General features: G+C 43.1%; 1 protein-coding gene across 3 annotated transcripts in view; it reads left to right on the forward strand.

Annotated features, from left to right (window-relative positions):
- The window catches only part of PRICKLE2 (prickle planar cell polarity protein 2), a 352,984-nt gene that overhangs the window by 248,929 nt on the left and 90,834 nt on the right, over positions 1-13,221 (forward strand). For all 3 annotated transcript variants that reach the window (XM_004581592.2, XM_058678924.1, XM_058678923.1), the window contains one exon: positions 11,945-12,128. In XM_004581592.2, coding sequence (XP_004581649.2) covers positions 11,945-12,128 — 184 coding nt within the window. The remainder of the gene's footprint in view (positions 1-11,944; positions 12,129-13,221) is intronic.

The raw sequence follows: 13,221 nt of genomic DNA on the forward strand, positions 1-13,221 counted from the left end.
CACCCACCATTCTTGTTGCAGTCGGAACAGCAACGTTCTACTTGAGCCTGCGACTTCTGGGCTGCATCTGGGTGGTACTACCAAAGAGTCCTGAGAGTGATCCTCAACCCGGGAGAGTTGTGTTGGGAGTTGGTACATAAGTCCCCTTCCTCCTTGACTCTCAAGTGGGTCTTCTCTGAGGAATGTTCTGGACTGTCTTCTATGGGTCTTTAGCTGGCATGTGCCCTGATTGCCCAAAGCTACAATTTGTTCATCAGTTCACTCTGTTGGCTTTTTGGCCTTCCCCGCTTCTGTTCTCCATTCCTTCTCAGGCCTTCATAGGGTCATCATGCACAGACACCTGCCTAGGGCCTGATTGTGGAGGATCTAGCTGAGGTATTACCTGCTCCTCCATGACTGAGGCATCCGTTTGGTAGATCAAAGAGGTATTACAGGGCTGTACTTCCACAAGAGTCACCAAAGGCTGGTTTGAACGAACTGTGTTGACACATTTCTAAAATTGCAAAATCAATTCATTTAAGAAGGGCACTGGGTATTTTTTTTTTCCATCCAAAAGTGAGTTGGCATCTTAAGAAGAGGAAATAACTGTCAGTGGACGTGACACTGAACCAACTTCAGCCAGCCCTGGGAGAGAGGAGCTTCTTTTTGTACAGATGGTCAGAGCGGCTGGGGCCCGGGCGGAAGGGAGGGAGTTGGACAGGACCAGGCAGCATGGTTTTGGCACTGAGCACACACCAGCCTCGTACCCAGCTGGCCCCGTCACGGTCTCCCGCCCCGTAGCTTCTGTGTTTGTTAGGAAACCTTTTTTCCTTTCTCACAGAGATAAGAATCTCGCTTCCAGACGTGGAAAGTGTCAAGGTTCATGCCTGGGTCCTTCATTCAGACAGAATCTTTGCCAAAAACAGAGAAAAACAGAGTGTTGTATTGAGGGGAGGGAATGAAGGAGCCGGTAAGGCTGCCAATAACAGGATATGCTGAGGTCTGGCATCAAGATACGGGGATCTAGGAATTCCACTGAGAGAAGACACAGAGAGACTGGAAGAACTTTCTGACGCCTGCTGAGATGGCATGGTCCCCTGCATTTCACAGCTGAGCTTGGGCTTTGGGACAGGCAGTGGCCCAGCCGGTTTGGGCACTGTCATCAGCGCAGGCAGTGCTGGGGAGGATTGAGGCAACGATGACACCTCCTGAGAGCGAATTAGGTTCCTTGCCCTGAGCCTGGAAAACTCTCCCCTGCTGTTCCTCACAGGTGACAGAGAGCGACTTAAGTGTCCCATCTTGGGCAAGCCTAACCCAACCCAGCCCCAGTTCCTTTTGTTCTGTGTTCCTCATTCATCTCCCTCTTTCTACACTTAACATGCTCTGTAGATGGCACAGTGTGTGTGTTTGTGTTTATGGCCATGGTCTGTCCTCCTCACTTAACTTGAAGCTCTCTGAGGGTAGGTAGGGATTTTGTCTAGCTTTATTAATGTGTTATTAATTTTATTAATGTTAATTTAATAAGAATAATGTGTTATTTATTAATGTTCATCTAGTACCTAGCAGGCAGTAGATGCTGTCAGTGTTGTGTGATTGGTTAGAGGTTGCTGGGTTGGTTGACTGGCAGGTTGGTTGGATGGATGGATGGATGGATGGATGCATTCATGCCTGCACAAAAAGAAGGAAGGAATATTTATCCATTCTACCTGAGAGCATTGAGCCAGATAACAGATTCTAATCTCTGTAACTTCAGGCCCAATCCCTTATGAGTTTGTGATTTACATTTTCATATCTGCAACATGGGTAAAAATGCCAGCTTTTCAAAACTGCCAAGAGTGAATAAATGAGAAAAAACTGTGTGAAAATAATGTAAATGTTCTAAATCCTCCCTAAATGTAAGACCTTACCTTAACAGTAGAGCATAGCGACTCCATTCGCCCCTCATGTGCCCTTGTGCAGAGTGAAGTCAGGATTCCGAAAGTCAGACCTGCCTGGAGCTCCCTTCTTCCTTGGTGCCCAACATTCACATTGTGGAATACTGTCAGTCTTTTTTAGCCCAGCCTGCACAGACAAGAGTTCTTGCCTGCCTTCCCCTCTGACCTTGTGATCCCGTGCTTGTGTTTGGTGAAGGAGAGGAGTTGAAGACCCGAGTGGGGTCCTATGGTAAGGTGACTGTGCAGCTTTTGAGGAGGAAAGTGTATGTCTTTTCTGACAGCTCAGTGGTAACATCCCTGACTTATTCAGGCAGGGTTGTCACAGCAATATGTGAGGGCAGGCAGACCTGGCAGTTCTTACTGGCTCAGTTGAACACCACAGAGGAATGACTTTTTTTTCTCTTCTCTAACAAAATCCACTGTTTTTTTGTATTTAGTTATTTCTTCTGTACAACTTGTACTCTAGTGAAAACCTCTTTCCTGAAACCTCCATTACCTCCCCAAACCTGGGAAACCAAGGCTAGTGAAGTTGAATGCTTGGCGTATAGTTCAGCCTGGTGCTTGGCTTGTGGGTGAAGGGTTGACGCTCTCATTGGAAACTCAAGGAAATTGGGCAACCGAGCAGACTGAGAAAGTCGGACTGCAGCCCAGCTCCTCCTGAGTCAGCCTTTCCCAAGGCAACCCATTAGGTGGTTTGAAGTGATGTAAGTTATTGCAGCATCGGCCAGTATGGGACCGATGTACAAACTTGCCATTCTGAGCCAAGTCTTAGTGGTTTTAAATTATCCATGCCCCATCTCTCTCTACTCGCACAGAAAATTGAAAGTTGATAGTTATTAAAATCTGTTTTTCAGATGGTTTTTATCTGAGGGACCTCACTTTAACTCTTTGATCCCCGTAAATCTATATGTGATTCCCATGGAGGCGTTATCTTCCTTGCTAGTTAAATAAATTTTTGATCCTGCTACAGGGCACCAGATCAGAACAAACTCACTTATCTGGATTGAATAATGCACATCTCTTTGCTGGGAATGTTGTGTGTGTACATGTGGGTGGCTCTGGCTCATGTCTTGTCATTCCAGGCCAGAGTCTTGTCCTTTGGCTCTCACTGGTGGGGAACACTTTGAATAAAGTCTGTCTGGTTTCCAGTTTCTTCATATGAAGGGACAAGAGAACCAGCAGCTGTTTCTGGTTAGTGGTGATTATCTTTGGGATTGGGAGTGTTTGGAAATTTTTTTCCTTCTTGCTTATCTGGAAGTCCTGATTTTTTTTTTTCGGCATCAATTATGCATTGCATTTTTTTAGGGATAAGGAAGCAGTAACTTTAAATTAGAGTAAACATAACAAGTAAGAAAATGTTTCCCCTTTTGCTCCTTATTATTAAGAAGACAGAAGAGTTTTCTTTTGCCTCTAGTAGGCTAGAGGCATGGAAGAATTTAAATACCTAGACCACATCTGTTATTCAGCAGAATGTTCTAGAGGCCTTTGGGTTATTTTAGCTCTTTGTCTTTTAACAAAAGTGCATTTTCCCACACCTGACCTCTGCAGCCTGGGACATTGCCTTGTGAAACAAAGCATGGTGCATTCCTCCTCGGTGGCTCAGCTTGTGCTGTGCTGGCCAAATCTATAAGCAGTCTGCCCTTTGATCCTGTGCATAAATGTGACCTGAACCTGACCTGACCATGAACCTGGAACAGAGCATCCCCTTCCTAGGGGAGGTTGGAGGCCAGAGGACTAGGTAACAGGGCTGCCCTGAGAGAGACAGTTCTTGAGGCCAATGTAGTCTTGCTTTTCACCAGTAGCTTTGCACACACCCACACACCCAGGTGGTACCCAGCTGCCAAGTGGGCTAAGATGCATACTTATGGCAGGTGATGTGGGTCCAGTTTGAAAGAAGCACATTGCCCGCAGATGCTGTGACCCCTAAGTATATGACAAGAACCCACACTAGCTTTTAGACCAACACTGAGACATAATCGAAGAGGGTCCTCCAAGTGTGCCTGAGTATACCTGCTTCCCACCTGAGTGGTCTACCACTGAAGATGCACATTCCTGGGTCCTGCAAGAGGCCTAGCAAATCAGAGTCATTGTGGGACCCTCGTGACTCCCCCAGTTAACTCTGTCTAATGTATAGGCAGTCAGATGTAGGATTCCCCAGGAATGGACTCTACTTATAAGCAGAGTTTCAAAATTAGGAATTAGCTCCCACCCCTTCAGCCACCTCTGTATTTCTTTTCCTTCTTTGTAGCTGATGGTCAAGAATTCACTTTACATTTTGGTCCCAACGAGAAATGGCTTATGGAATTCTGGGCAATTGAGAGTATCTCTGGAATCCTGTGGACCTTAGGGCCATGAAGGAGCCTGGAGTTTGGAAAGAGAGTTGGGCATGAGAAGAGTTGGCCTTCAGGTTGACTTCCCTGACATCAATTTTTATTTTTATAGCACTATTTTTTGTATTGAGTTTCCACCTGTGAAGTCCTTAAAAACAGTATTTTTCCATCTCAGTAGAAAGAAAGGCAAGAGAGAAAGGGGAGGAAAGGAAATAAAAAAGGACTGAATGATGTTTACGATCCTATTCAAATAGAAAATTCTCCATTTTTCAACTTGGGCTTGTCAGAGATCATATTATAAAGGAAGATCTCCTTTTTGCCTTTTTACCTTCACCCGCCTATCATGTCTCACACTGAGCAAGACCTGTGGTTCTGGGTTCAGTGTTTTAAATAACCTGTCAACACTTTGAGGATGTTTCTTCCCACACTCGTACCCCTTCCTCAGTCCATTTATATAAAAACCTCAGCAGCCTGTTAAGTGGTAGAAATTGTCAGTTATTCAAGTGGTGTGGTTACTGCTGCACTTGGCCTGGGTGCCCTGAGAGTGTTCAAGGGTGGCTCTCCACCTGCTGATGATACTGGGCAGAGTCCACTGTGGTAGCTGAGATGTGGAAGCAAATGACTGACTAGCCACAGCTTAGGTAGGCATGAGGGGCCTCTAGGGTTGTTTTAAGGTGGAGGCAGAGAAGGAGGGAGACTACAGCATCTCCGCTCTGAATCACACTTACTCCTCAGAAACCTGTCATTCACAAACCCAATTACGTGCAGGTGGGATGTCAACTGTGACAGAATGAAACCAATGCACCCTTTATGTGTGTGTGTCTTAATGAAATCCTGCTTTACTAGCAGCTTCTATTTTCATAAATGTCTATTTAAGAAAAAAAAAAACCCTAAATCCTCTATTTCCCCCACCCACTCCTGCATGTGCTCCATTCAGGTGAAAAGCTTTCATCAAAGTGTGGAAGGCACACACTCTCGGGACAGGGCTGGGAGGATTGCAATGTACATTTTGCCAAAGCGGGGCAGAGACCTGAGACTCCTGGGAAATTCTCTTGACCTCTGACCCTCGACTCTTTTCTGAATGTCTGAGCCTTAGTTCACTAATTTGTAAGCGGAGCTTATTCAGTTAGCCTTTGCAGAGGCTGTTACGGAATCTCTCAGAGATGGAATGTTCTTTGCAAAAAAAATTTTTTTTTGCCTTGTCACTGGGCTCCCTGTTAGTTATAAATGAGGAGTGGGAGACAGGTAGATAGCAGGCAAGATAAACAGGGCACCCATGGTTTTGACTGATTTTCAACTGTGGGTTTTTTGTTTGTTTGATTATTATTGTTTTCTCTTTGGTTCTGCTTTTTTAGGAGTGAGTTTGTTGTTCAGGAGTTAAGAAATATTCTGGAGTTAAGATCATTTGTTTTCTTGAGGTAATTTGTCAGTTCAGGGGTCAGGTGGATCCTACGTGGAACGCCTGTCCTCATGCTTTAAGCTTTGTTTTGTGCATTTGTCTCATGGCTCTGAGCCTTGATTTACTTCCCTGGAACGTAGGAGTGTATTCTTAAAGGACTGAGGAGCAGTGCTGTGTTCATGTCCTTGAGGTCTAATGTAAATCAGATACAGCACATAGAGCTTGGTCCACCCAGGCCACCCTTGTCCTGCACCCCTTCCTACAGATGGCCTGAGCGCCCTGACAGTTAATGAGTGGGTGTCTCTCCACCTGCTGCCATTTTGTGTCTGTGGAAAAGCCATCCACAGCCCTCGCCATCCTTCTTATGCTATGGAATGAAATAATTCGTTTTCTGCTTGTTTCATTCTCCCTCCTGGGAGCATGAATCTAGAAGCTTCTCCAGCACTAGCAGATGTGGGATAGTTGTTGAGTAACCAAGTAGAGCCCTGATCTCTCTCGCTCCCTCCCTCTTCCCTTCTGTGTTTATTCCTCTGCTCATGAGGCTCTCTGTGGGTCTGATTATGTCCTGGATTTTTGCTTTCTCCTTGTTAGGTGTTTCCCTTCTGCTGGAGTTCTACTTCCGTAAATCATGTCCATTTGATAGGAACTGCTGTGTTCTCAGTGGGGAGACATTGGTTCACAATCATGTCCTGTATCCCCTGTGAGGAAGAGAGGACTGCTAGGCTCCGAACGTGAGGAAAATTTGAGGAAGTGGAAATGCTGGCTGTCTGGTTGGGTCAGGTGTCACTCCGTGTGTTGGAATTGCATTGTACCTCATTTAAAAAAATGGGGAAATGGGAATGTGTGTGTGTGTATTCAGTGCTCCTTCCTGCATTGCTAAATAGAATATCATTCATAGCTGTTCTGGAGGGTAAATGGATAAAAATGCTCCTACATTTCATTTTGAAAGTATGGCTGTCTAGTAAAAAGCATTAGTCACCAGAGGCAGACATTTGGCAGACATTGGCACAGCCACCAAGACATCCTGCATCCAAAGTGTCGGTTTGAGCCCTGCCTCTGCTTCTGCCTGATTGCAGCTTGCTGCCCATGCAGACCCTGAAGGCAGTGGTGATGGCTCAGATAGATGAATTCCTGCTACCTAGGTAGGATACCCAGATCAAGTTGTTAACTCTGAGTTTCGGCCTCGCCCAACCGTGGCCGTTGCTAACATCAGTAGATGGGAAATCTCTTCATGTTTCTCTACCTCTCCTTTTCAAATAAAGTAAAAAAATTATATATATATATATATATATAAAGTCTTATATAAAAAAGCTTAGTACATTTGCCTCAACATATTGAAACCTTTCCCCCCTAAGTCATAAATAAGCAAGGAAGGTTCAGGGACGGGTGGTGTTGGGGGAGGGATCTGAGTGTCTCCAGCAGCTCTGAGCTCTTTACAGTAGCTGATCATTTGGGGAGTTGCTGTTAGAATGGGCCTTGACTATTTTTAAAAGCAACAGCCAGGGTTTGGAGGGAACTTCTCTGCATTTGGAGATATAAACCAGATCCGCGATGTGCGTTTGGTCTGGGTGTATTTCCAACTGATGAAAGACAGGAAGGGGTGAGAAGCTGACAAGTCTCACTCAGCTGGACTAAACTGGTTTTGTTTCAAGTACATTTTTGTGTCGAAATTCAGGCATAGTGCATTGAAAGAATAAGGACACAAGAGCAGCTGATCATTGCCATAGCTACAGAGAAAGCATTGGATTTTATCAACGCTTTCTCAGGCTAATAGCAGACGGTGAAGTAGCATAGATGAGATATTCCATCGCCTGATAAAACTCAGTTAAGAAAACCCACAGCTGACAGATTGAAGTGAAAGACTGGGTGCTTTCCTTTAAAATAAGGACTAAGTCAAAGCATGTCTACCTTTGCTCCGTCTATTCAGCATTGTCCTAGAGGTTCCAGCCATGGCAATAAGACAAGACAAAGAAATCGAAACCATTCAGTTAGGAAGAAGTCTGGCAGTCTCAATTCCTGTAGACATGGTCTTGTATGAGGAAACTCAAAAAAGTTAGCAGGAAATCAAATTAAATGATAAACATATTTTGGTGCATAAAGAATTAGGAATCCATGCATGAATGTACTCCTTAAAAATGTACATTATGCAAAAGTATGCATGGCTTTCAAATGTTTGCACAAAACTTAACTTTTAATTTGATTTGCCTTCAATTTTTGGAAATTCCTTCTAATATAAATGCCAAAAATACACATGTACACACACACTATTTGAACTAATACAGAAATTTAGCAAGATTGTGTGATGTTATATTAAAATAAGAAAATATTACTCACTTATACACACTAGCCACCTGCAAATGAAATGAAAAGAACAAGTTCAGTGACAATGGTATCCAAAAGATTAAAGTGGTAGGGAATACGCTTAACAAAAAAAAGCACCTGAAAACCACAAAACATCATAGAAAGAAATTGAAGTAGACTGCAATAAATGGAAAGACATCCTGTCCCCATAAATTGGAAGACTTAATATCGTTAAGATGAGAGTAATCCCTAAATTGATCTGCAGATGCAAAGTAATCCCTGTCAAAGTCCCAGCTGGAATTTTTCAGAAACTGGCAAGCACATGCTAAAATTCATGTTTTATAAATGTACATGCAAGAGACCCAAATGAATCAAAACAGTTTTTTTTTAATAAAAGAACAAAGTTCAAAACTCATACTTCATGATTTGAAAGCTACAGTGATCTGGGGCTTGGCTGTGTGGAACAGGAGTTCACCATTGTTTGTACCATCCACATCCCATCTTGAAGCCCACGTCCTGAGTCCCGCTGCACAGCTTGCAACCCAGCTTCCTGATAATGGGCCTGAAAGCCACTGGTTTATAGAGCTGTTGCCACTCGGCCAGAAGACCAGCATGAAATTCCTGGCTTCTGGTTCCTGGCTTCTGCCTTCTGCATGATCAAGACCTGCTTGTTACTGGTTATTTGGGGAGTTGAACCAATGGAAGATATCTCTCTTTCTCTCTTTCCCTCTCTCTTTTTGTTCCTCTGCCTTTCAAATTAACAAATACACACACACACACGCACACACACACACACACACACAATTCTACAGTGATAAAGACAGGGTGATAGTTGTATATAAAGAAAGATGGTACATAGAGACCAGTGGAATACAATTTAGAATCCAGAAATAATCCCTGTCACTTAGTTTATTTTTGACAGACATTCTAAGATCAACCGATGGTCAAAGACTCATCTTTTCAACAAATAATGTTGAGACTAAGGGAGCCACATGAGAGTGAAGTTGGACTACAATCTTTTACCATATACAAACATTAACTCAAAATTGAACACAGGAGGCCATAAAAAATATATGAGTCAATCTTAATGGGGAGAGTTGCATAGAAAGTTCATGGAAATATATATTATAAAAAACTATGCCCAGATTTCAATATTTTTGCAATAAAATTAACTCATCTTTAATTCCACCTGTTACTGAACTTTCTGAAGTACCCTTGTGTGTTCATGAATTAGGCAGTGGTTTCAAGGATATTAATTACATTTCCAAGCAATAACAGAAACAAAATATTAAAGTCTACAACAACAAAATTTTAAACATTTGTACTTCAGTAGATATCACCAGACCACAGAATGGGAGAAAATTTTTGCAAATCATGCAGCAGATTAAGAACTTGGATTTTGTGTGGGCCATCATTGTAGCAAAGCAGGCTAACTATAGCCTGCAATGCTGGCATGCCATATGGGGCACTGTTTCATGTCCCAATTGTTCCACTTCTTACCCCGCTCCCTGTTACTGGCCTTGGGACAGCACAAAATGTGGCCAAGGTGCTTGGGCCCCTTTCACCTATGTGAATGACCCAAATGAAGGTCCTGGTTCCTGGCTTTGGTCTTGTCTAACCCTGACCATTGTAGCGATTTGGCAAGTGAACCAGTGAATGAAAAAAACCTCTCTCTCTCTCTCTCTCTCTCTCTCTCTCTCTTTCTCTTTCTCTTTCTCTTTCTCTTTCTCTTTCTCTTTCTCTTTCTCTTTCTCTTTCTCTTTCTCTTTCTCTCTGCCTCCCTCCCACACCCTTGGTCTCTGTGATTCTGACTTTCAAATCAATAAATATGTTATGAAAAATACTCATAGTTGAAGAGCAGTGACACAAATATCCCAGTAGAAAAATAGACTAAGGATTTGAATGGACATTTTCCAAAAGAAGGTGTATAATAAGCTCATAAAAAGATGAAAATATTAACCTTTGGGGAAATGTAAATCAAACCCACAGTTAGATGCCATTTCACACCCAGTAGGATGACTTTCATCACAAAGACAAAATATTTAGTCAAGGATATGCAGAAAAAGGGACCCTTATTTCCTGGTGCTGGGAATATGCCATGGATCAGATAGTTTGGAAAACAAACTGTCCACAATTCTGGACAGCTTTTTTTTTTTTTAAGATTTTTTAAAATTGTTTTTATTAGAAAGTCAGATATACAGAGAGGAGGAGAGACAGAAAGATCCTCCATCCATTGATTCACTCCCCAAGTGCCTCAGTGGCTGGAGCTGCACTGATCTGAAGCCAGGAACCAGGAACCTCCTCCAGGTCTCCCATGCAAATACAGGGTCCCAAGACTTTGGGCTGTCCTCCACTGCTTTCCCCAGGCCACAAGAAGGGAACTGGATGGGAAGCAGGGCAGCCAGGGCATGAACCCATGGCCATATGGGATCCTGGCATGTGTAAGGCTAGGACTTTAGCCTCTAGGCTACTGTGCCAGGACCCTGGACAGTTTTTCAAAATGTTCGACTTCATGTTCCCCAATGACTCAGCAATATACTATTCCTCCCTGGCTACCCAAGAAAACCGACAGCATATATTACACAAAATTCTTATATTGTCAGTATTCTGAGCAGCAGTATTCACAGCAGTGGAAATAACCTAGGTGTCCAAGAACTGATGAAAGTGTGCTAGAGCCATACAGTGGAATATTATTCAGCAGTAACAGGAAATGAAGGATCGATACGTGCTTACACCTAGATTAGCCTTGACATCATTTTATGGGAAAGAAGCCAATTTTCATTCAAAAGACTGTTGTATGATTCCAATCACATGAAATGTCCAGAATAGGCAAAACCACTGAGACAGAAAATAGCCGAGTGATTGTCAGAGCGTGGGGGTCAGGCATGGGGGAACTCAGTGCTACTGCCCGTGGGGTTTCTTCTTTTGCATGACAAAAAACGTGATAAAATTAGATAGACTGCACGTATTTATGAATAATCTAAGAGCCAGTGAATTGTGTGTTTCAAAACGGTACATTTTATGGTATATGAATTAGATTTTAACGAAATTGTTATCAAAAAATTCAAGCGCATGTGGGTATTAAAATTCTAATCTCACTGCCTTGATAAGGTGCTACTGAAACCAATAAAAAAATCGTAGAATAACTTTTTTTCTTCAAGTTTTCTTCCCCAACTCCTTTCTTTCCTTTGTATTAGATTAAGAGAGACTAGAAATACTTTTGTGTCGCTGACATCAACATGTTTATTGCTTCATCATTTCTTTGCAGCCATGGATGAAGGAACAGATGGTAACCTTAAACGAGAAAAGTTCAGTCTGGGGGAGAGATTTTTATCTTTGGCTGTTGCCTTTTGAAATAAGTCACATGCATGGTCTTCTGGTATACCAACGTAGGGAAACTGTGGGTTTCCAATTGGTATTTCAACCCTATCGAGGTCTTTATTGGAGGGGAGTGGGGAGGAATTGTCTTTCCCATAGGGCAAGATCTGCGGAAAGAGAGAGAGAAAAATTATTTCCAACCATTCCTGCTTTCCAAGGCTTAGGAAGCAGTCTGCTGTCAGTGTTGGCTAAATCTGCTGGTTGTGTTTCTGGGAAGCATATGTATTAAGTGTGTTTAATTGCTATTGCAGTCAAGGAAATTGTGGTCATGGTCCAATATGTGGTGGTCTGCCTAAGAAAATCAAAATCATATGGGCATTTTCCCCTGAGCTGCTGATTTAGAAGGAAAGGTTGGGGTCTGTGTGTAAACATCCTTAACGTGCTTACCTGGTGGCTTCTGCCTTTGCACGCTGCTCTCTCTCACGCCTGCCACGCCTTCTACAAAGACAGGCGTGCTCCAGAGCATAGCTTTGGATGCCTCTGCCAGAAGCCCGTTGCCAAGGAATGTGTTTATGGTTTGGGATCCAAGGACTGGTGACTAGCAGGCTTATGGAAAAAAAAAAAAAAGGGAGAATGGTTTCTTCTTTTGCTTGCTCCTCACCTGCCACCTTTTCTGCCTATAGGAAGATCTGTCTCCACTGCAAGTGTCCCCAGGAGGAGCACATGGTGACAGTGATGCCGCTGGAGATGGAGAAGACCATTAGCAAACTCATGTTTGACTTCCAGAGGAACTCGACCTCAGATGACGACTCAGGCTGCGCCTTGGAGGAGTATGCCTGGGTCCCGCCGGGGCTGAAGCCTGAACAGGTACCATCCTTGGCGGGAGCTCCTTGATGCTTTTGGCTTTTGGCTTTGTTCTTTGCTGGTCCTTCCTCATTCCGGTTCAGAAGTAAAGACTTGTCTTTGCTGATTCAGAGAAATGGTTGCGGCCAAATGGCTTGAAGATGTCACCAGCCCACTGGGAAATGAGGAAGGGAAATGAAATTGAGTCTTGAGTGATCCATTGCTAATTCATTCTGTATTGTCATGATTAGCTGCTAACAGGATGGTTCTAGAAGCAACTCAGCTGTGTTGGCTTTGAAATATGAGATCGAAAAACTTCATTCTTTTAGGGGGAAAACGACAAGTTCTACACTGACCAGGAATCTTCACCTTCAGAGTCTTTATAAAGCAGCGTGAGGAAGTGTGAATGTGCCTTAGTCTTCCCAGTGATATATGCTAAGATTGGCCTTACTTTACAAAGGAAGACTTGACACTTCCTGAAATATTTTGGCACTACCTACCAGCTGTAAATATTATTGACTTAGTGAGAAAATTTTGGTTTCCTTCTGTTCCATTGCATATTTCTCACTGATACACAGACTGCTTTACATTTCTTGGTACCTGGAATTTTCCCTTCCAGCCGCCCCATGTAGGCTTAGGAGCACTTGGCTAGGCAAGGTATTTTTATGATCATCTTGGGAGCTTTCAGAGATGGCATTGCTTGAACCTTAGGACTTTGTCCACTGTCAGCTACTCCTGACATTTGAGATGTCTTTCTGTATGACTGACAGATCGTTGTAGGGTTTCAACAGCCTTGAAATTTTAAAGTGGGAACTTTAGAAGTGATAATGCTTTTAGAAAAATTTCCATAAAATAACTAAGGCCCAAGAATTCACCAGTAACTTAAAGACAGTAACTATCCTCTCCTCTCTATGGTTAGCCATTTCTCATTTTCTTCTTCCAGTATTAAGGCTGCAAATGGGCAGATAAAGTAGGACACACAGGTAGGATTTATTTAGTCTGTAAGATCTTGTTTAAAAATTTAATTAGTTACTGCTGCTGTTTTAATATGATTTGGGCTTAAGCCCAAATCATAAATTAATGGTAGAAGAGGGTGGCAAGTACTCCAATTATGCTG

This window comes from Ochotona princeps, chromosome 21, assembly GCF_030435755.1.
Source record: "Ochotona princeps isolate mOchPri1 chromosome 21, mOchPri1.hap1, whole genome shotgun sequence".
Taxonomy (NCBI): domain Eukaryota; kingdom Metazoa; phylum Chordata; class Mammalia; order Lagomorpha; family Ochotonidae; genus Ochotona; species Ochotona princeps.